Source organism: Symphalangus syndactylus, chromosome 19 (genome assembly GCF_028878055.3).
Source record: "Symphalangus syndactylus isolate Jambi chromosome 19, NHGRI_mSymSyn1-v2.1_pri, whole genome shotgun sequence".
Taxonomy (NCBI): Eukaryota; Metazoa; Chordata; class Mammalia; order Primates; family Hylobatidae; genus Symphalangus; species Symphalangus syndactylus.
Window position 1 is genome coordinate 48127769 of NC_072434.2, and position 24600 is coordinate 48152368.

Genomic DNA, 24600 nt, shown 5'->3' on the forward strand with positions numbered 1-24600 from the left:
AGTGTCCCCTGCCCCACTATTTATGGCAGTGGTGTGTGGAGACACACATACAACACACAGTTCTACCATCATTAAGTTGGCAGGGGGCCAAGGATAATAAAATTCCTACAATTAAAGGAATTACTCCTTCTGTACTATGTACGGAGGTATGAACAAAAATCAAAACATTAGAATAAAATTTTAAAAATTAGCCAGATTTAGTGGTGTACATGTAGTCCCAACTACTTGGGAGGCTGAGGCAGGTGGATTGCTTGAGCTCAGGAGTTTGAGGCTGCAATGGGCAATGATCATGCCACTGCACTCCAGGCTGGGCAACAGAGCGAGAACCCGTCTCTTAAAAAACAAAACAACAACAAAATTAGAAACAACCCAAACAATGTCAGCTATAAAATGGATACATAAATTGCATATAATGGGATACCACAGAAATGGAAATAAATGACCCTTAATTACAGATGTCAACATGGGTGCTTCTAATGAATACAAAGCTGAGTGAAACTAGCAAGATATGTGAATATCAACATATGCTTAAAGTTTATATAAAGAACAAAAATAGCCAAACATAAAATTAATTTGGGGATAAGTACATATAAAACAAATCAAAACAAAAAAATGCAAGGGAATTGCTAACAAAAAATTAGGATAAGGCTACCTCTGAGCGGGAGGGAGGAAGATACTTTCTTTGGAAGGTCATACAAGGGCCTTCTAAGTTTGGTAATGCTTCATTTCTTTAGCTGGGTAGTAAGTTAAGATGTTCATTTTAATATATTTATTTATACGTATGTTTTACACATGTCTCCATATATTTGATAAGTTTCACAATTGTTTTAAAAGCCAGCTTAATTACCTACTAGCTGGGATCCGTGGCCTTTCTGAACATTGCTAATAATAATACTGCCACCTACCTCATGGAGTTGTTCTGAAGTTCAAAGGACATAGAAGTGTGAGTGATTGTGATGGCAGATATTTTACAGAATAGGAAACATACAAGGTAAACATGTCCCTAAAGATTTCATTCTGGGTACTGTCCAGGACCACAGAGTCTAGAATGTCTAAGCAGTTATTTAAGTCAAGAAGGTACTGAAGTGTCTGTGTTCTCATTGTAGAATGAGAAATCCCGTGTTCAATTCAACCCATGGGAGAACCATCATAATGAAGTGATAGCAAATTTTTCAATAAATGCTTAAATATGAGCTTTTATTGTTATGTTGTTGTAATAATGACTACAGTACTGAAAGGATCTGGAAATCATGTCACAGAAGAAGAAATTATTTAAGACCTATTTATACTAAAATTTAGGCTAAATGATAATAACAATGACACAACTGTCCTCATTTTTGGGATAAACAACAGACATAGATCTATTTGTTAAGGGTTCTTCCAGAGGATGGACTGGAGAGACTGGAGGAATTTAAAAGTCAGTACCCTTCTGGTCCAATATAAAAAAGAACTTTTTGACAATCAGTAAGAGGACACACAGAATAGACTGTACGATAATTCCCTTGCACTTGAATTATTCAGATAAAGACAGTTTAGCAGAGACTCCTATATCTGATGAAAACATGTATTTTAAAAATAAACTATGTTAAATTAAAAATACAGATAATAGGCTGGGCACAGTGGCCCATGCCTGTAATCCCAGCACTTTGGAAAGCCATGGCAGGAGGATTGTTTGAGCTGAGGAGTTTGAGACCAGCCTGGGCAACATGGCAAGACCTCATCTTTACTAAAAACAACAACAAAAAATCAGCCGGGCATGTTGGCATGTGCCTGTAGTCCGAGTTACTTGAGAGGCTGAGATGGGAGGATCACTTGATCAAGCCTGGAAGATTAAGGATGCAGTGAGCTATGATCACACCACTGCACTCCAGCATGGGTGACAGAGCAAGACCACGTCTCAAAAAAATAAAACAAAATAAAAATACAAATAATAAAACTTTCTGCCATATTTATTTCAAAAGCTAGCTGTACTGCTTAATATCCATCAACTACAAATAACTTATTTTACCTCTTGGAGCCCCAATTTCCTCATCTGTAATAAGGTATCTTTCCTTCAAGGTTATTTGGTAAAAATCAATGTGATATATATGGAAGTTGCCTAGCACTGATGTTCCATAAATGCTCAGTCAGCAGCTATAATTTCTAAAATTATTATTAAAGGCTTCTAAACTTGTTCCTAGCTAGATAAATAAAAAATGACATCAGTGCAAGGGGGGTGGGGGGAAAAACTTTCACATTTGAAAATAGCCTAAGTAAGAACTTGTATCTGTTACTTGAAGGAAACTGGCAAAACTGATATCCCTGGATCAGTTTCTTTAAAATGTTATCAAATGGCCTCTGGTCTCCCAGAAAGTTTCCTTGAACATGCTTTGTTCAGAAATCTTCACCCATAAAAAATCTCTTAAATTTCACAACCATAAAGAACTTTCTGGTTTGCTGAAATAAAAGTAAGACAGGAATTATGAAGATAAGACTTAGCACAACAAACTACATCCTATTTACTACGATAAATAAATACTCAGGCCATCAGCTTTTAAAAATATCCAAAGCTAAGAGAAAGAATATACATATACATGACTATTTATATCCTTTATATTTAACCTGCAGAAACCCCGTCTTTAAAAAGTCGATGTCTATAAACAGGAAATGCTGCACTTCAAGATTAAACCACAGTAATTTATTATAAGTAAATAAGTATCCTACAAACAACTTTACTATAAGGACATTTGCAAATGTCAAGCTGTTCTCCATGAACATAATGATGGCGGAATCTCAGGGAGTTTAAAATCGTATGCAGTTTACTATAGTTATCTTTCTATTCTGTGGAAGCAGTCTGCTACACTTTGGTTTTTAGCTTGGTTCTGTTTTTTACTTGAGTTTCAAACCTAGCTTCAAATTACTAGTTGATGGTGTTGATGGTCACATACTGTGATGAAGTTGGCGGATTCGCTGAAATTAAAACCAACTCCTATTTACCACCCTTCTTTTCAAGCACAGATCAATTATTTACGACCAGGTTCACCAACACTATGTTTTAGGAAGCAGTCCATCTGAAGCCAGCTATAAATAAAGTAAATAGAATCTGACCTCAAAACTTCTTGACTCCACAGAGAACTGAAAGAAGATGGGAGGGGAGAAGCAAAGTAAAAAAAAAAAAAAGAGGAAAGAAAAAGAAAAGAACAAAAGAAGCCAACATCCAATGAGCTGCTTCTATGTGAGAATTACAATTTTATTTCATTCTTGGTCAATTTGTCATCATTTAATTCTCACAACCCCATAAGGCAGTATTATGTTCCTTTTATTTAAGATTGAGAAACTGCAGCTCAAAAAGGCTAAATTGCTTACTGGGGCCACAAAATAAGGAGGAAAACCAGAATTTGATGTGGGGTCTGTCTGATTCCAAAGCCTAGACACTTATTTTCTACATCAGATAAAATAATTTTCAATGTTTTTAGGTGTGAGTCGTTTAAGAATTTTTAAAACAAAAAGGAATTAAATAGTTCCAAATTATAGCGTGGATAGCAGAAAACCATGCACATAAGTTTTTAACTGCCTCTAAGAATCCAAAGTGTAAGGTTGTCACCATTATGCATGAGATGCACGTGAAATTATACAGAGAGAAAGAACAGGAAACCTCAAGTGGAGATTGCTTGGAAAGAGTGACGAAGCCACATCTAAAAGCAAGACAGAGACAGGGGGTGTCAAGTACTCATAGCCTCTTACCTGCTGTACTTCACTTTCTCCATTTGAGATTTTCTCAGTGTAAACAAAGGAGTTGAATATCCGCTGCAATGAAAAGAAAATGAACATGAGATTTTCTAAATAAGTCATTTTCTATATGAGTGTGTATGTGAATAATTTGTTTACAACAAATAGAATCTAGCAGAAAAAAAATTTTAATTAAAATGCAGTAATTTTACAGAGAGAAACCCAAGTATCAGCCAAAGTCAATCACACTTATGTAAGCAATACCCAGGCACCTCTGTAGTGAAATAAACCAGGTGTTACACTATATTTTTCATTTTCAAAAATACATCTAATTATAGATTTCCGGAGTCCACGCCATTTTATCCGACTGGTATAATCTGACAAAGTTGTGTTTCTCATTTAAATCCTGCCCTCCCTGAATGCTGTAATTGTTTACAGACACTAACATCTAATGCAATAAAGATCTTTAAAAGGGATTCTTTCCCTATTCTCTCATGTCCCTGTTCAGTCAGTACCTACCCAATATTATCTATCACCTTTGTTACTCAAGCACCCCATTGGGAGAGTAACATAATAGGGCTTGCCAAATATGTGTGGACTTAAGAGAAGATCCAGTTCTTACATGCCAGGAAATATGTCAGCTGTGCCAAGACATTAGGCCAAACTACAGCACACAAGCACACACATTCTTCCACTGGTCCCTGCCTAGCTGGTACCTACTCCTCCGTACATTGCCTCTATTTAAAATGTCTCTGCAGACTTACGACTTTACCAAACTGTACCGTTACTGAGTAATCACAAGAGATTAACATATAACAAACTAAAAGATGAGAATCTAAGTTATGTATCTGTTAGAGGAGCAAAAAAAAAAAAAAAAAAAAAAAAGAACAGCAGCCTTATCGTTTATCTTTAAGCTTTAAAGATACCACTGAACTCTCCAGACGAGTAAGGAGTCAGACCTGGAGCTGTCAGCCAAAATTTCCTTCTTCCTTTCTATCCTGCTGCCAAGGGTTTGTCAGCATCTGGGACAGCTTCCCAGACGACCTAACACACCTGCATGGTTGTGGTACAGAAGACAAATGAAGCCAAGTTCATCATGCAATGTACATCTAAACAGACCAAATGAAGGAAGATCAAGCTGCTGTGGCTTAGAGGGAGGTTTTGGTCAGCGGGTGGAGTGCAGGGTGGAGGGAAGCAAACAAACTTGAGAAGGACTAGGATGCAATTACAGTCTGGAAAATTATAATTACAAATCATGGTGCCTCCCATCATTCTCCAATGTGCCACTCATTCATTCAACAGATGTTTATTGTCATTTTCTTCTCTGAAAATGACTGCTGGTAGGAAAGTTCATTACAGGTTTCTAGTAATGTTCATATTGATATTATCATTGGCTAATATCTACTGAATACTTACCATGGAGTGGACACTATTCTAAGCACATTACATTTATTTATTTAACTCTCATAAAACACCTTTGTGATAGGCACTATTATTATCTCTACATAGATGAAGAAACTGAAGCATATTTACCAAGTGCCTAGGGCAATCCAGATATTGTGCCTCATGTGTATATTTTATTTAATGTTCATTTCAAAATTACTATAGCTTTAAAGATGAAAAACTAAGAGTCTGGGAGATTAAATAACATACCCCCAAATCACTTGGCAAGGCTGGAATCTGAACCCAGGCAATGTGACTTCAGATCTGGCGCTCCTAACTCTATTGTCTTATAAGAATTTGCCACCTGATTGCTTTACATACATTAAAAGATGCTGCGGTCATGAGTTAACACCTGAACATAATGGAGATCAACAATCCCTATGTGTAATTTCAAAATTCAAAAGTCTCTGAAAATCAAAAGTTTTACATAACGCATTTGTTAGCAAAATACGAAATAGCCTGAACTTATTTGGCAGTAAATCCTAACTTGAACTGATGTGTATGTATAGTCCTTGTTAAACCACTTAGTGTGCTATTTATACATTTTGATGCAGATCTCAACCAATGTATTTGATTATGGGGCTCTGCTCTAGGTACCACTACAGGTGTTTTACATTCAGGGGGCATTAGGATTCTAAATCCTGAAATACTCATTTTGGAAGAAGGATTAAGAACCTACAGACCTCTCCCAGATCTTTGGGGGACACCTTAGTTCACTACATTACAATGCTCTTAGAGACCTGGTCAATGTCATTACCACCCATGCCCCCCAGAATATATTCTCTATTCTCATACAATTTGATTTCCAAAAGCTGTTAAATAGTGCCAACAGTACATTTTTATTAAAAGTAACATAATTCATGTAGTGACTCCAGATCTTGATAAACATGGTCAATTTCTTATTTCCTTTCTGGTAGTGATATTCCAATTGATACAGTATCTGTTCTATTTTGGCAAATGCTTCCACCAGAGTTGACTGATGAAGGAGGCATGAACTACTCCAGATCCACCCTGCTCAAGCCAACACCCACAGAGGGCTAAATCAGATACTACTTCCCTTCTCCTTTTTGTTAAAACAAAGGTGAATTCCTCAGTAGTAATAAAGAACATATGCCCAGAAGGGTTCGAGAAGCTGTGTTTTGGTCCCTATTTTACTCATTTATTATCTTAACAGGAGTGATTACTAACACTTTTATCTTACTAGGTCTTTTTATGACATAAGCATTTTTATATTCTTCATATCTAGTAAATGTGGGTGGGCAAAAGAAAATTTTAAAAGCAAGACAGATGTTTTAAATGTGAGCAGTAGTGATTCTATAGACTACCTATTTTGTATAACCCTGTATCGACCCCAGAAGTGAAAGGGGATGTGTTAGGTGGGGCTATCACCAAAGCAAAACATTTTTTTACCCCTTCTCCTTCCTCAAGTAGTTGGGGTGTGGGAGGGAGAGGAGCTTTAAGAACTTTAGTGAGATGCCATGGGAAGCCAGTAGAACCTAGACAAGTAACTCATGACTTAACCGATCAGCCACATTTGGTGCAAGGTTAAAAGTTCAGGCTTAGGCTGGGCGCAGTGGCTCATGTCTGTAATCCTAGCACTTTGGGAGGCCTAGGTGGGCAGATCACCTGAGGTCAGGAGTTCAAGACAAGCCTGGCTAACATGGTGAAACCCTGTTTCTATTAAAAATACAAAAAATTAGCCAGGCATGGTGGTGCACATCTGTAATCCCAGCTACTCGGGAGGCTGAGGCAGGAGAATCGCTTGAACCCGGGAGGCAGAGGTTGCAGTGAGTCAAGATCGCACCGTCGCACTCCAGCTTGGGCAACAAGAACGAAACTCTGTCTCAAAAAAACAAACAAAACAACAACAAAAACGTTCAGGCTTATGTGTGTGCGCAAGATCTCAAACTACAGGGTGAATTTTCACTTTGCTCTAGGTCAATGGACAGTAATCGTCGTTCTTAAAATGTAGGGCCTGCTAAGCCCAGCTCTCAAAGGCTTAGTACTTTTATACTTTACAATTTCACATAAATTATTGCATTTGATCTTCATAACAACTGTATGTGGTAGGCAGGGCAGGGGTCTGAAACCACATTTTACAGACTAAAAAGCTACACTTCCAAAGGTAGAAAATATATCCCAGGTAAAAAGTTGAAGCATTGAGGCCTAAATCTAGACCTTGAGTTAAAAACAGGCATTGTATTTAGCAAAGCTATTAAACAAATTCATTCATATCACCTTCTTCTTCTGTGTAGCCTACGAATCCTAATACTTGCATGTAGGAAAAAAATGAGCATTTGGGGGTTTTTTTCTATCCATTTTATTTTAAGCAAGATATATTGCCCAGGGTAATTAAAGAATCCCAGACAAAGGTTTTTATTTTTTATGACTTCTATTGCTATGTAAAATTATAAAAGAAATAGAGTACGGGGCTTTTGCGAGCTTTTGATTTTAATGCAAGAGCCAGGAATTCAAAATGATACACCTAGCCGACATTTTTGTGACTTCAGGGTAAAGATTTTCCTGGTTAATAGAGGACCTGGAAAATGGAAATGGAGAGGAAAATTTTTCCTAAAACATGAAAATGATCAGCCACTGGGTGTGGTGGCTCATGACTGTAATCCCAGAATTTTGGGAGGCTGAGGCAGGTGGATCACTTAAGCTTAGGAGTTCAAGACCAGCCTGGCCAACATGGCAAAACCTCGTCTATATGAAAAAATATAAAAATTAGCCGGGTGTGATGGCACCCACGGGTAGTTCAGCTACTCAGGAGGCGGAGGTGGGAGGATCACTTGAGTCCAGGAGGCAGAGGCTTCTCCAGCCTGGGTAACATAGTCAGACTATGTCTCAAAAAAAACCCCAAAAAACAAAAAACAAAAAAACCCAGTAAACGCAAAAGAAAAAAGAAAAGAAAATGAAGAGCCATCATGACAGGTCTGATCCTTCAGTCCTCTTGGATGATTTACTCACAGTAACAAGGTTAGGGTAGGCAGGGTGAGCATTCTGCTTCTTATTCCAAGTTGTCACTTTCCTTTATCCCAACTCCCTGGAGGGCTAAAGGAATCCCAGAAACCCGAACTCTTAATGTGAACACAACCCCAAGGGAGTCAGAAGTTAACTCTTCTCACTTTGCAAATCCCTGGAAATGAAGCCAAAGATACTGCCCAGCCCTGCCCATTACTCTTTCTTGTTTTTAAAATTCTTCATCAAATACTAAAACTAAAAATATGTTTTATTATATAATGAACAGATTAAAATAGGTGAGGAGTTTTAAAATGTTATTTTAAACAGAAACATTTCACAGAATCTTCTGTTACATTTATTTCTGTAATTAAAAGAAAACAAGAACAAAATATCTTATTCTTATGTGCATGGTAACTGAGCACTCTGATTTAGAGACAAAACTGACCTTTCTCTCATTAATGCATGCACCTTGGAAAACTGGCGGTATCTTCTCAAGTTAATTATATGGATATTTATGACTCAGCAATTCCAATCCTTGGTATACACCTTGCAGACACATGGTTGTGTGTTCATCAAAAGACAAGTACAGTATACAACAATGTTCACACAGCAAAACTACTCATAGTAGCACCTACCTAGAATACTCAAATGCCTATCAGCAATAGAAAATTAAACTGTGGTGAATTCACATAACAGAATATTCAGTGATGAGAATGAAAAACGATTGCAACATGCATCAACATGATGAATCACACAAACATGATACCGAGTGGAAGATGCCAGACACTAGCATACAAAGTGTATAATTCCATTTACATAAAGTTCAAAACCAGGCAAAACTAATCTAGCCTGTTAAAAGTCAGGACAGTGGTTATTCTTTGTGGGAGAATGAATAGAATAGGGCATAAAAGGAGCTTCCGGGATGCTGACATTTTGTTTCTTGATGTGGTTGCTGGTTACTGGATGTGTTCACTTTTGTGAGAATTCATCAAGATGTACACTTAAAAGACTGTGCATTCTTCTTTATGCTATGCTTCAATAAATTTACTTTAAAAATACATTCTAGGTAGTCTCTCTAAAATATACTCTACTCAAATGTTTTTGTAAATTCACAAATGTTTTGTATATTTTTAAAACTATTTATGCATTCTTAAAAAGGAAGGGCAAGACTCTAGTAACTGGGCTATTATAAAAACTCAAAAGAAAAATCTAAACCCCAATCCATAATCCAGATAAAACTGGGGCTATGCTAACTGAAGAGTCACCTAGCAATTCACAGATAAGGTCTCCTGAGCCTTCCCCGAGGCTACATCTTAATTGCTCCCTCACACTTTAAGTACATACAATATTGCTTAGTTCTCCAGCTTCCCATCTAACAGTACTGTACAAATCTGAATTTTCAGCAAGAAAAGGGGTATCTTTACTGAGTTTCATCCAACCTAGATGTTCTAAAGGTATGTTATATTATTAAATCAAATCTCTTTACATATTCCTTTCTTTTATTCCCTAAGCACTGCCTCCCCGCTCCCTCCCCAAAAGAGCAGGTTCAACACAAATGAAGTTAAAAATTAGAGTCACATAATAACAGTTGAATACAGTTCCCCCTACCTCTACTCCAACGGGAAGAAAAAAAAAAAGACAAACATCTTGGGGTGTGTGTGTGTGTGTGTGTGTGCACGTGCGCATGGGTAGCCTGCTTTCCCCACCTTGTACTGGCTGCACCTTAGTCCTTCCCTCTCTCCATCCACTGACCCACCCTCCCAAACCATCATCTCCTCCCTTCCCAAATCTCCCAAATTAATTGAGCCTGCTTGACAGATGGCAAGATAATTCCACTTTGCTGGAACAAGGACAATTACATGTGTGTTTAATAAGATGGTTAGTCCAGACAGTTGGCCCAACCTTCACGCTACCAACAACTCTGCCAAATTTTAACTAGATATTGAAATGAATGCTACAGCAGAATACCACAGCAAAGAAATAAATACCTTTGCAAGCCTAATGAGATTCTGTGGGTCTCCCTCCCTGATATTTGCTAAGAAAATGTGGACAGAGTTTTTATTCAAAAGCTTATTCTCTTGCTATTTATGGGTCTCTGCGGCAATCACATATGGCAGACAGTTCAGTAATGGCTTCATTCAGCCCTGGATCTGTTCCTATGATTCCAGGCATTGTGGTTAAAGGGGAGGAAAATATAGATCACTACTGTTATCGCAAGAAGTTGACCAACACTAACCACTAAAAGATAAAATGCTGTCATTTAAACAAAGTTTTTAAAAAAATCATGGGGCTGGGTGTGGTGACTCACACCTGTAATCCTAGCACTTTGGGAAGCCAAGGCGGGTGGATCACATGGCCGACGTGGTGAAGCCCTGTTTCTACCAAAAAAAAAAAAAAAAAAAAAAAGGCACTGAAAAGGTAATTAATGAAAACCTAATTTAAGTATTTTAAGAAATAAAATGTGTATGACTGTATTCTTCCCTAAGTATACTCCATGAATAATCTTTTACAAGGTTTAAAGGGAACCCTCCTGTCCAGATTAGACATCATCTGATTTTTACCAGACTATTTAACCTCATACTATTAAACAAATGGAAGGCCCAATAAAAATGGCATTCTCTGATGAGGCTAATTATTCTGCATTCTGAGGTCAAAAATCTGTTACTATAGATCTTGATCACTTTTAAAATTATTATTATTATTTTAGAGACAGTCTTACTGTGCTACCCAGGCTGGAGTGCAGTGGCATGATCCTAGCTCACTGCAGCTTTGAATTCCTGGGCTCAAGTGATCCTCTCACCTCAGCCTCCCAAGTAGCTAGGACGTGTGCATCACCACTGCTGGCTAATTAAAAAAAAAAAAAAAAAATATATATATATATATATATATATATATATATATTTTTTTTATCTTGCTATGTCACTGAGATTGGTCTCAAACTTCTAGCCTGAAGCAATCTTCCCACCTTGGCCTCCCAAAGTGCTGGGATAACAGGCATGAGCCACCATGCCTGGCCTTTGGTCAATTTTTCATCTCAGAATTTGTTCATTTTGGATACAGGTGGTTCAAGAAAATAGTTTGCCAAGAGTATGGAAAAGGTTACCACTAAAAAGAAAAATAGAAAGTAACCTAAGTATCCAACAGTAGGAAACCAATTAAAAGACTCTTCATCCAATCAAAAACATTGTGCAGCTATTAAAAGCATGTTTATATAAAACATTTATTGTTAATATGTGTAAAGCAGCATTTAATATATAAATATTATTCTAATTATGTGTGTGTGTGTGTGTGTGTGTGTGTGTGTGTGGTTGTGTGTGTGGATGTACTATGTATTGTAATGTTGCCATGTATCCCAAGGGCCTGGAATGCACTCAAGTGCTTTGCAACACATTGTCTCATTTAATATTTACAAAAAAAATGACCTTTATAACTATGTCCTCATTTTACAGATGAGGGAACTGAGGTTCTGAGAGATTAATTTGATAAAGCTGAATATTAGTAAGTACATGGTCAAGTCTGAATACAAAGCCTGTCTTACTCCTAAATTTATGTGTAATCCCCTATGCAAAGATCATCTTTAATAGAGTTTAATAGAGAAAACTTATGTAACACCTAGAAGTTGATCAAAATAGTAACAGGGCTTGCTTGTAAATAATATATACCTAAAATATATATTTTTTCCTTTCTTCCCCCACAAATCTTGAAATTGAATATATAAGAGAGAAAGACAAACATTTTTCAGAGTTGTCAAACTCACAAAAGCACATACATCCAAAGTTACAACTAGACTCTACACCACCTCAAGAGCTTTCTGAGGAGAAAATAAATTCAGAGGCTCATGTTTGATGCTCACTATAAAAACTATGTCTTGAGGCCGGGCGCGGTGGCTCAAGCCTGTAATCCCAGCACTTTGGGAGGCCGAGGCGGGCGGATCATGAGGTCAGGAGATCGAGACCATCCTGGCTAACACAGTGAAACCCCATCTCTACTAAAAATACAAAAAATTAGCCGGACGTGTTGGCAGGCGCCTGTAGTCCCAGCTACTCGGGAGGCTGAGGCAGGAGAATGGCATGAACCCGGGAGGCGGAGCTTGCAGTGAGCCGAGATCGCGCCATTGCACTCCCGCCTGGGAGACAGAGCAAGACAACGTCTCAAAAAAAAAAAAAAAAAAAAAAAAAAAAACTATGTCTTGAATGGCACAGTGACTTGCGAGAAACCAGGGCTGTTCCAGTTTATATAACAAAAGGAAATGCTTAGTTACTGAAAACCATGGCAAAGGAAGAGGCTTACATTGGGAATTAAAAAAAAAATGCATCAGTGACACAATAGATGACCTTGTGCAAATCAAACTGTACACCCAGGTACACATGACCCAGCTCAATAAACTTCCTTATTTTGTTTTAATGTTGCTATAAATAATGATAATAGCTAATGCTTATATAGTGCTTACTATCTGTCAGGCACTAAGTGCTTTACATAACTCATTTATCTCATAAACGAGAAGATGAATTCATAGCACGCTAAAAATATTATAAATGTACTTCACACACCATTATGATAGTTATCTACTATTATTCTATTTTACTATAGTTAATCTTTTAAGAATATAATAACATTCTATTAATGATAGTTGTTCTATGATAGTTGGAGGTATGGGGGGAACAAAAATACCTGTTTACATATTTACTGACTCAACTCCCACCTCATTCTGTTTTTGTTTTCTTATTACCGAGGTGGATGGAGTGCAGTGGCACGATCACGTCTCACTGCAGACTTGACCTCCCAGGCTCCAGTGATCCTCTCACCTCAGCCTCCTGAGTAGTTGGAAATACAGGAGCGTACCAGCACACCCAGCTAATTTTTGTTTTTTTTTTGTTGGTTTTGTTTTGTTTTGTTTGGTGGAGACGGTGTCGCCATGTTGTCCAGGTTGGTCTCGAACTTCTGGGCTCAAGCAATCTGTCCACTTCAGCCTCCCAAAGCACTGGGATTACAGGTGTGAACCACCGCTCCCAGCCCCACGCCTCATTCTTAACAACCTCCTACCAATGGCAATTTCTCCATTTTCTAAAGTTCTACGGCAAAGATTGTCTATGCTACAATCAAAGTAATATGTCCATTATAAAACATTTGAAAATATATAAAGAAGGGAAAAAATCTGTATCTGACTACTCCATAAAAACCAATATTGTTTACATTTTACTTTATTTCCTTCCAGTCTTCAGAATTTCTAGGTCCTAACCTTATTGTAACTTCCTTGACAACTGGCCCATGCCATGATTCCTCAACACAGTGGATTGTACACAGAAAGCATAAATAAGCATTGTGTATCCACTAGCCTAAGCACTAAATTATACAGATCATTATTTTATTTTGGTTGGGTACTCAACCAGCTAGCAAAAACAGGAAGATATCCTTTCTCCCTAGGCTAAAAAATGTTCCCCTTCTCTCAACAATTAATAAGTCTTTCCTTCCCTATCCTCTTTCAGCTTTAAGTATGTGTATGTGTGTGTGCACGTGTGGACACACACACACACACACACACTCTCACAGCCACTTGGATACTTCAAGTTTGCCAAAGAACTCAAATTATGAATTCCTTAGTCCGGTGGCATTTAACTTTAACACCCTACAAACCAACATGAGCTCTGAATTTTAAGAAAGCATGTGAGTGAGTCACAATTTGCTGACAAGTGTCACCTTTACAAAGGGCTGCCTATTTTGGTTCACTCCATCCCTCAAAAGAAATTACAGGGAAAAAGGGACAGCCTGCACTCTGATTTAGCAGGGAAAATCTAAAGCGATCATCTCAGTGAGAAGAGTTTCTAGTCTTGATCACTTGATTTGCTGTTACAGCATTCAAAACCAGGAGAGAGGGTGAGTAAACATGAACCCGGAGAACAAAGGCAGGCAAACCAAGACGGAAACACTTCCCTAAATGCAATAAAGGTTCTGAAGGGTTATTGGGTTTTTGTTGTTGTTTTGGCTTTCAAAGCGGGTAAGAGGAAAAATGTCAAATCAGTTCCACATGTTGGAAAGAGTCTGCTGTTAGCCAATATAACTTGACTAAAAGTAATATTCATGACAATGCACATGGCAACCTCTCAGAAATGGAAAGTCGAGTTGCCCAAACTCTTTGCAGATGGTGCCAAATTTCCACTCCCCTATTTTCACTCTCCCAACACCAAATGCCTCCACCCCTACCCCCTAGATCTCTATTAAGGCAATTTTTGTTTCACTTTTAAAGGAAAAAAAAAAGGTATTTAGCAGCTATACACGTATTCTTGGAGGGTGGTGCTTTACATAAGCCTTCAATATTCAGTGTTCTGTGGGTACACGAATCCACACAAATGCTTAGGTCTCTGGGAATCTATCCATTAAGGACAAAGGGAACTGGAAAACCTGAGATGCTTAATCTTCCAGACTTAAGTGACTGATGTTTAATTACTGTCTCGGGCAATCAATCAAGTCCTTTCTAAAGGAGTCAGAAGCTATATAAAATATGGTCCCATACCCTTAAGAAACTCACCCTTTAGTTGGAAAGAGAAATTAGGAATAAAAAAATAAAAAGCAACAGTGAACAATGCAATACAGACTCTGGTATGAACTCAGTATGCTTGGCACAGGCCCAAGGTGCTGTCAGAGTTCAGCAGGGGAGAAACTTGGACTTGCCTTTGAGGTGGGATTTAAATAGGAAAAGAAAAAAAAAGCTTGGGCGAGAGCATTCACTAAGAGGGTCTGGCGCTTAGTACACATTCATAAAGAAAATATTTATTAAGCCCCATTTTGGGCCAGGTCCTACTCTAGACCCTAGAGATACAAGAATGGGTATAACAGAGGAAAATCCTTGCCCGTTTGGACCCTACATTCTAGCCCCATTGGCCTCAACTTACAAAGCACTCACTACACATTGGCCTGCATATTTGGAAATGGGGTGTTCAAAGATAAAGATGCTGTTTCTTGCCTGAAAAAGTTCACATTCTAGAGAGGCCCTGAAGCCAATAATTATGATACAAAGTTACATGTGGTAATAGAAAGCCAAGCTTCATAAGGGGCACTTTTGGAAATAAAGCTGAACTAAATGGAATACATAGACTGTGGAGCGTTTTCAAGCCAGGGAGAGGAGTTGGCTTTTATGCGTGTGGTAGGCACTTAGTAAATATTTTTTTGAATGGGTAAATGAATAAATGTATATTTGCCAAGAAATAAATAGCCATTAAGAGGATTTTTAACTGGGGAGTGACATGATAAAATAGGTGCTTTAAGAATGTTTATATTCCACATGCTCAGGGCCAGGCACCCACTTTCCTAAACTGTTCCTAAGCCTTTCCGCAAAGAAAAAAATGCAGTCCATTTAGAAATCCATTAGCATCCCAAGGGTCTGTGACAACTCTAAGAACCAAATGAACAGCATCATCTTCTAGTATGATGCTTGAGAGGCTCTGATGTGGAGTTTCCCATGTGTCTTACCTCCTCCAAAAGATTATAAAATCCTTTGAGGGGCAGTTTTATTCAGTCTTGCAATCCATATAGCACTTGCATGGAGTAGTGTTGGAGAATGAGACTGAGAAATACTTGTTCAAAAAATATTTTTAAAATAACTTAATAGAAAACAACTGTTGGGGTTTAAAACACAGTTGCAATGTTGCATTCTGAGATGAAGATAAGTTTTCAACACTTCAAAATATGCTACTAACTGTGAGGCTGTTTTGGATGTTTTTCTGAAGAAGTGTTCGTTTATATCACATCCAAAGAGAGAATTTTCATAAATACGATTCTAGTATATTCCTTTATTCAAATAAATACTTTTTCAGTACAATCATCAGGTACAGAAACTATAAATCAAAACGTCACAAAACCTAAATAACTAATAATATCAAATTGCAGCTCTGTGCGAACTAGCTCTACAGTCTGGTGAAGTCATTTACCCTCCTCCGTAGGCTTAGTTTCCCTCACATAAAAAACAGGAAACTGGGTTAGATTCTATAAAATACCGTGAACCTAAAATTTCTACTCTACCATTGTGCTAGAATTTTACTGACATGCCAATTGCTAGACTTTTGAAAAGCTACTAATGCTAAGAGTCTTTCTGTCATATGATGTCTCAAGAAAATTATATTTGCTGACTTAAATTGTTTAAAAATAATTATAAATATATCTCTGAAACTGCTGCAGGGGGGAGTACCCAAATACTGATGCAATGAATTTTTTAAGATGAAAATTTAAATAGAATCAATCTTGAAAATGATGAGTTTAAATGTGGAAATTGAAGCCATGAGTCAAAGTAGTTAGCCTTTATGGAATAAATGTGATGCTAATATGATTACATAAATGACTCCCAGGTCCTCCTGACTATATCGTTTTTCAGGCTCTCACAGCCAGGGTGCCTGTCACGCATATCGAATGCCATGGTAACAGCCCTTGCCTGTAAAGGCTGCAGCACCACATGCCATGACTCTCAACAATAATTATTAACTAACATCTTGATTGAATGATGGCTTTCTGGACTCAGATGCACAATATAATTTTAATAAATAAATGCCAGGTGGAAATTTTCTTAAGTTTTTAGGGTTAAAAATAAAGGAAACATAAAATGGGGAGTTAAAAAAAAATCTTTGCCACTTACCAGCAGAGTGGCCTTGGAGAGGTTGGATTTGCCTCCATTTGCTTATTCATAAAATGTAGGTGATAATAGCTACTTCACTGGTTTTTGTGAGGCTCAGTGCAAGTATAGCACTTATTTCTTGCATATAGTAAGAGCTCAATAAATAGTAACTTTTAAAAATCCTTCAAAAAGAACATGTATTCATAGAAATAATGTCATTTGGGACTACCTGGGTCCCATTCCTAATGATAGGAACTCCTCCAAATCAGCATTTCTGAAGCCTTCGGAAGTGACAAGACTTTCGCAAAGCTATACATTTTCAGGAAATGGCTGTGGTATTAAAGATCCAGCTGTGACACTGGTAGCTCCCAGTGCCTTTATAAGCTCCGCTGCCAGTCTCAACAAACTGGCCTCTTCAAGTTCAAGTTGGGTCCTTGAGAAAGTGATTTTTTTCCCCTTGTTTATAAGACCTGATGGGAACACCTGTCTGAGAACAAGCCAAATCTCCAGTTTACTTTAGCCCAAGGCTTTGGACGTACACGCCAAGGAGGCCAAAGGAGTAAACTGAAGTTAAGAAATATGTTGCAGAGGTGCTGGTCCCTCCCAATCTAGCACTGCTCAACAAACAATTCGTTTTTTTCTGGGCAGGGCAGCATAAGTACTGGGTGAGGGGAAAATGCAATCATTGGCTAACCTTTAAATAGAATAGGAGGGCTGGTCTGAGACACCTTCCCAGACCTAAGCAAGCAGAGTCAAAAAAGATTAAACCCCTTTTGGTGCTGTCACTGAATATTTACTTTCACATCATGCTGCAAATACAGTGACCCTCACAGAGGGCAACAGGACTCCTGCTCACCTAGAGAGGCAGTCTAGTGTGGGGACAAAGGTCTGGGCTTTGGATTTTCCAGAATTCAGGTATGTCAGATGTGTGTAACCCAGAACAAATTATCCAAACTGTTTGAGCCTGTTTCCTCACAGGAATTTCAGCAACATGCCCCCAACCCCACGGAGACAGAACAGATTTATCACAGCCACCTATTAGGTTTGCTCTTCGAATTAAATGGCATGACCAGCTAAGACAGCATCTGGTATACTGTTTTTGCCCAATTAAGTGTAGCTGGTATTAAAACTGTTGTGGTTTTCTCCGAATATCCAACATCCAGTGTTAATCACCCATACATGTTCAGTAAATGTTTAATGACTAAATAAAAGATTTGGTACAACTACTCATTTGACAGAAGAGAAAATAAGCGTCCAGGAGGTATGTGATAAGTGACCAATCAGAGGCAGGACCGAATACTTCTCCTAACTCTCAGCCTCCCACTATTAAATTTTTTACCATGCTAATTCCTCATGTAATTTTCAAAATCTGGCTGTACTGCACACCGAACTAGAAACTCAACGATATTTATTTACCCCTCAATGCCAGTTGGAACGGAAAGGGAAAATTTATTATCCCAAACTACTGAACAAGGACAAAACCAGAACATCAAATTATTCTCCCCACCAAGTAAATATTTAATTTGGCTTGAGTTCCTGGATGGGAAGCATGGTGTAGTGGAAAGAGCATGGGTTCTGGAAGCAAGGAAGTTGGACTCTGGCTGCTGGCTCCCCATTTACTCTAGAGTTGACGGCATGTTGTTTAAATGCCCCGAGACTCCATTTTCCTATCTCCAAAAATGGGTATAATAAATCTATGTTTGGGGAGTGACTACTAAGGGAGGAATACAACATTTCTTTATGGAATGATGAAAAATGTTCTAAAATTAGATCATGCGATCATTGCATAACTAGAAACTTACTAAAAACCACTGAATTGTACACTTTATATAGGAGACTTTATGGAATGTAAACCATCTCAATAATATCAACCTTATGGTCATAGCTTTGAGGACTTAATTAGTTATTACCTATGTGAGGAATATGATGGGGAATACATCGTAGGTGCTCAATAACAGTTGCATAAATTGGATTTCTGACACAAAGGTGGTGGTTATCAAACTTAAGGGTACAAAACACATCTTGGATTGCTGGTTATAAAAGGCAGATTCCTAGGCCCCCCACCACCACAGATGAGTCCAGAGGCCCAGAGGAAGCCGGGGGAGGGTCAGCATGTGTAAGACTCACGGAGGTGGCCCTGAGGGAGGTGGCCTACTAAACACTGCTTTAAAAGTCCTATACTAGGGGGCCTTTCAAATGGAGACATTTCTACTGTCAATTTCTTGAAATGTCAGTAATGGTCTCCCTATATTGAATTTCTGTACAAATCCAAATTCCCAGAGCTGGGCGTGGTGGCTCACGCCTGTAATCCCAACACTTTGGGAGGCCGAGGCGGGTGGATCACCTGAGGTCAGGAGTACGAGACCACCCTGGCCAACATGGTGAAACTCTGCCTCTACTAAAAATACAAAATTAGCCAGGTGTGGTGGCACATGCATATAACCTTAGCTACTTGGGAAGCTGAGGCAGGAGAATCACTTGAACCCAGGAGGCAGAAGTTGTGGTGAGCCGAGATCACGCCGTTGCACTCCAGCCTGGGCAACAAGAGCAAAACTCTATCTCAAAAAAAAAAAAAACAAAAAACAAAAAAAAAACCCTCCAAATTCCCATCAAGTATACTTAAAAGTAAGCTCTGGCTAAAAGAAATTTCTTAACAAAGAGGTGGAGAAAGAGGGAGGGAGAGCGAAGAAAGAAAAGCAATATATACTGCTGCTAAACCACTTAGAGGGGTCAAAAGGGACATATTCCCAATCTTTAGGTATTAACAACCACTTTCTACTTGTGTCCACCAAGTTCAGAATTAGAGATGAAATAAGCTTTAGTGGGCCTCCTGAGAGGACAGGAGAAAGAGAAGAAGGAACGGGCACTTTGATTTGTAATGTCTCTGCCTTAACCAACCTGAAAAGTATCTACTGGTATCCCTGTTCTACAAATGAGGAAACTAAGGCTTGGAAGAATGCATGACAAAGCAACTTCCATCAAAGTCTCACATCCAATATGCAGCAGAGTGAAACTGCAATCCCACAACTCTAGGCTTCCCAAGGGCAAGGCCACAGGGCTGGAATCTGGGATCTAGATCTCTCGGTCCTTCCAGGAGCTGAAGAAGGTGATCAGCTTCCATTGTCCTAGCTTCAGCCTTCCTTAGCTGAATGTTCTAGAAATGCTCACTTGCCAGTCATGGCCCAACTCTGTTTCCTGTTATTGAGCACAGACTATGGGCCAGCCCCAAGCTAGGCTCTGGAAGATGGAGCACTAAGACAGTCCTGCCCTTGAATTGCTCAGAGTGCAAGGGAGAAGAGGCAAGTGCAAGCAGATACTGCAGGATATGTAGTGTCAAGTGTGAGGAAGGGACATTCCATCCAAATATTATGCAAAGTCATCAAGAGCCTCAGGCTCAGCATTCAACAGGGAATATTATTAAGGCCTGATGTGCAGAGTTGGGGATATAACAGGAATGCTTTTTGTTTGTTTACCTGCCCTTCATATTTATCAAGAGCCCCAAATCTATACTTTTGATCTTCTCTCCTAATGAGATTTTACACACAGTCAGAGATAAAATAACACAATAGAAAGGAAAAGATGGCCGGGCCCGGTGGCTCACATCTGTAATCCCAGCACTTTGGCAGGCCGAGGTGGGTGGATCACCTGAAGTCAGGAGTTCGAGACCAGCCTGGCCAACATGGCGAAACCCTATCTCTACTAAAAAAACAAAAATTAGCTGGGCATGATGGTGCACACCTGTAATCCCAGCTACTCCAGAGCCTGAGGCAGAAGAATTTCTGCAACCCAGGAGGCAGGGGTTGCAGTGAGCCAAGAACATGCCACTACACTCTAGCCTGGGTGACAGGATGAGACTCTGTCTCAAAAAAAAAAAAAAAAGAAAAAGAAAATGCTGGGCTCACGACTGTAATCTCAGCACTTTTGGAGGCCAAGGCAGGTGGATAACGAGGTCAGGAGATCGAGACCATCCTGGCTAACACTGTGAAACCCCGTCTCTACTAAAAATACAAAAAAATTAGCCAGACGTGGTGGCGGGTGCCTGTAGTTCCAGCTACTCAGGAGGCTGAGGTAGGAGAATGGCGTGAACCCAGGAGGTGGAGCTTGCAGTGAGCCGAGATCATGCCACTGCACTCCAGCCTGGACGACAGAGTGAGATTCCGTCTTCACAAAAAAAAAAAAAAAAAAAAAAAAAAGAGAGAGAGAGAGAGAAGAAAAAGATATCTATTATTCAATTTTGAGCTTGCATTCCACTAATAGAACACATCATGTATAGTATTCTCTGAATTAATGCTTTAAAAACAAATGCTGAAATTAGTTCATAAATGGCACAATTGTACTGCATGTTTACATTGAGTTAATTTGGTAAACAGATATGCTTAAAATATTAGTGTTGGTAACTCTGTTTGGCATTTCCTCACTTATTAACATACCAACAGCTTCGAAAACTAGAGGTGGGCTGGGCCACTCTCAGCCTCTGAAAAGCCCAGCTGCTGTAAATACATATGGATGAATCCTAGTTACCCAAGTATTTGCAGTATTCCCCACCTATAGCCACAACATCTCGGTGTCTGAAGGGCCTCTCTCTCTTGTTTTTGAGACACGGTCTCACTCTGTCACCCAGGCTGAAGTGTGATGGCACAATCTCATCTCACTGCAAACTCTGCTTCCTGGGTTCAAGTGATTCTTGTATCTCAGCCTCCCATATGGCTGGGGCTATAGGCCTGCACCACCACGCCCAGCTAATTTTTGTATTTTTAGTAGAGACGGGGTTTCACCATGTTGACCAGGTTGGTCTCAAACCCTTGGCCTCAAGCAATTCACCTGACTCGGCCTCCCAAAATGCTGGGATTACAGGCATGAGCCACCACGCCTGGCCCTGCAAGACCTCTCTTTGGGGCTCTGTTGGGAACTCCAGCCTCACATATTCAAGTAATTGTCCTAATCCTACAGAATTCACTCATTCATGTCCTGCCTCTCGTTATAAAAGATACCAATAAACAGTAACAAATCCTTCTGAGCTGTTACCTTCTACCACTACTGCTGCTGCTACTACGACTAGTACCACTACTTTCCTCCTCCTCCTCCTCGTTACAAGCTTTCAAGTAAGAACAACAAGCCCTATTTTATAGATGATGAGTCAGACATAGACAGTTAGTAGATTTGAACCCAGATATGTCTGACTCCAAAACTAAGTCTCTTGCCACTTCCAGGCCCAAAACTCTCCAATGGCTTACCGATGAATTCAGAGTAAAACCCCAAGTCCTATCTTGGTTCCAAAGTCTTTACCTATCATGCACACCCTTTGAGCTTCTCCCCAGTCCTTGGCCCTTCTTTTCTTTCCCCATCCCTCAACACACCAGCCTCCAGGTTGCCACTCAAACTTGATGAGCGTTCTCCAGCTACAGGGCCTTGGCACTCCCCATTCCTCTTTCTGAAACACATCTCCTTGGGATGGGCTTGCTCCCAGCCTACGTCCAGGCCTCTGCTCAAATGCCATTTTATGCAAAATAGCAACTCCAGTAGCTCATCACATCCAATACACCTTACGCTCTACTCTGTCTGCAGTCTCCACAATACATATGTTGCGTGAGCACGAGGGCTTTTTGTTGTTGTTGTTGTTCCCAGTGTCCCCAGTGCCTAGAACCAGCCTATAGTAGGTATGCAATTAATTAACTCACAAGAAGGGCCCAAGTTGTACATCTGCTATGAGTCAGCCATACCCCACTGGAAATTCAAAACACAGAGAACCACTCGAAGAGTCTCTCTCTGCTACTTAGAATGTGATTTGCCTCTAATTTCCCTGATAAGTTTTATCATTAAGACTCCCTTAATTTTCACCTCCTTGGAAAGTATTCTGATCTTTATTTATTGGGGGCCTCACGCTATTCTAACACTTTACAAAAGGCATTGCAATTATTTGTTTACATATCTAGTCCTCCCCACCCTTATCCCTATCCTGTGAGTTTCTAGAACACAGGGACTCATTCTTTCTCATCTTTCAATTCACAGTATATAGTGGCTTGCCATATTTTAATATATGGGGTAGTGATACATTCTAACATGTCCTACAGAAGCTTCCAGTATTCAGGTAACGGTATGAGTCTGGCATTAAACTGTAACATGGAAGATTTTCCCACCACAAAGAGCAGTATCACCAACCAAGCCCATTGGTGTATAAACACACACAGCCTGTGCTGGTATAGCAAACACTTCTCCATGTTTGAGCAACAAAGAGACACCAGGGGGTAATGTGCAAGTTAATAAGCTGAGAATCACTCTAAACATATCTGCTGGTAGATACTGGTTCTGTCAGAGTTTATGGTCTTGTTTACCTTGTTTACTTTCCCAGAATAAGTTCTTCAAGACGGTCTTCTTTGTCATTGTTCTGGTTCTCCTTCTCCTCCCACCGCTACACACACACACACACACACACACACACACACACAACCACATTCATCCTAAATCATTAACTAATGAAAAGCAAAGGTACAGAAGGCAGAGTTATTCATCCTCAGATTAAACTCTTGACTTAAATTAGACGTTTGCCGAGATTTCTCCCTTCTCAATCTCTTCAACCCTAATTAATAATCACGAAACCTGGAAGAATCCACAAACACTGTGCAAATGCAGGCAGGTGAAATCAGTTTGCTCAATGTCAGCACTGGAGAGGAGGACTGCATCCAAACACAATGAACTGGACTCCCTGAAACTGTCCAACTTACAGACTCTAGAGTGTTTCCGTTAAAGCGTTTTGGGCAGGCAGGAAATAAGGAGGCTTTTCATTCTATCCACAATACATTAATTTCAAGTTTAAGGAATGAAGCCAGCAGAGAAGCATTCCATGTAATGAACAGACTTGTGCTGTATTATAGAACTGGCTGAATCTGATATACAGTTCATTGCCAATAAGGTTTTCCTTGGATTTTTTAAAACAAATTCCTAGAGAGATTGAGGCTTAGGAAGTAAGTACTTGTGAGAATTCATTCTTCCATCTAAAAAAAAAAAAGGAAAAAAAACAGACAATGGAATGTTGATACATATCTGAGCTCTTTTTTTTTTTTTTTTTTTGACAGAATCTTGCTCTGTTGCCCAGGCTGGAGTGCAGTGGTGCCATCTTGGCTCACTGCAACCTCCGCCTCCTGGGTTCAAGCGATTCTCCTGCCTCAGCCTCCCAAGTAGCTGAGATTACAAGTGTGCACCACCATGCCTGGCTAATTTTTGTATTTTTAGTAGAGATGGGGTTTCACCATGTTGGCCAGGCTGGTCTTGAACTCCTGACCTCAGGTGATCCACCCACCTCGGCCTCCCAAAGTGCTGGGATTACAAGCATAAGCCACTGCGCCCGGCGCTCATTCCTTTTAATTAAGCATTCCAGGGAAGAGTCAGCTCGTTAATAATGGCCAAAAAACAAAAACAAAAGAAAAAAAAACTCTTCACCATGACCAGGTAGACAAGGCTAAAGGTATGTTTCACTTTATATCTTTACTGTTTTTGAACTTGATCCTCCAACTTTTTTTTCCAGATGTGTACACAAAGATTTCTAAGATCTTGTCAACGACCTTAGTTTCCATCTCAACTATTATTTCTTAAAGCTATGTTTTCACCGACTATTTAAGAAGTTGCTATTCTTAAGTCTCTAGGGAGAAGATGGGAATAAGGTGATAGAAACAACCTCTATTGTTGAGGTTGGGATTTGCAAAAGTTAAATGGCCCCGGGTAATGCTAAACTGTTCAAGCATCAGGAATCAGCACTGAAGCAGGAGCCCAGTGTTCTTCCAATTAAACTATAGGGCAAAACGCTAAACATAATTTTCAGTTTTAAAGGAAGGGTTCTGTGTTATTAAATCCTGACCATGAAGGATGCCTCCCTCTTTTATTGCCAG

The 24600-nt window shown here is 39.4% G+C and overlaps 1 protein-coding gene across 1 annotated transcript in view; it reads right to left on the reverse strand.

Annotated features, from left to right (window-relative positions):
- Window positions 1-24600, reverse strand: part of CACHD1 (cache domain containing 1) — a 228517-nt gene that overhangs the window by 144325 nt on the left and 59592 nt on the right. Inside the window, exon 2 of the mRNA XM_055234364.2 lies at window positions 3724-3786. Within this exon, the coding sequence (XP_055090339.1) occupies window positions 3724-3786 (63 nt within the window). The remainder of the gene's footprint in view (window positions 1-3723; window positions 3787-24600) is intronic.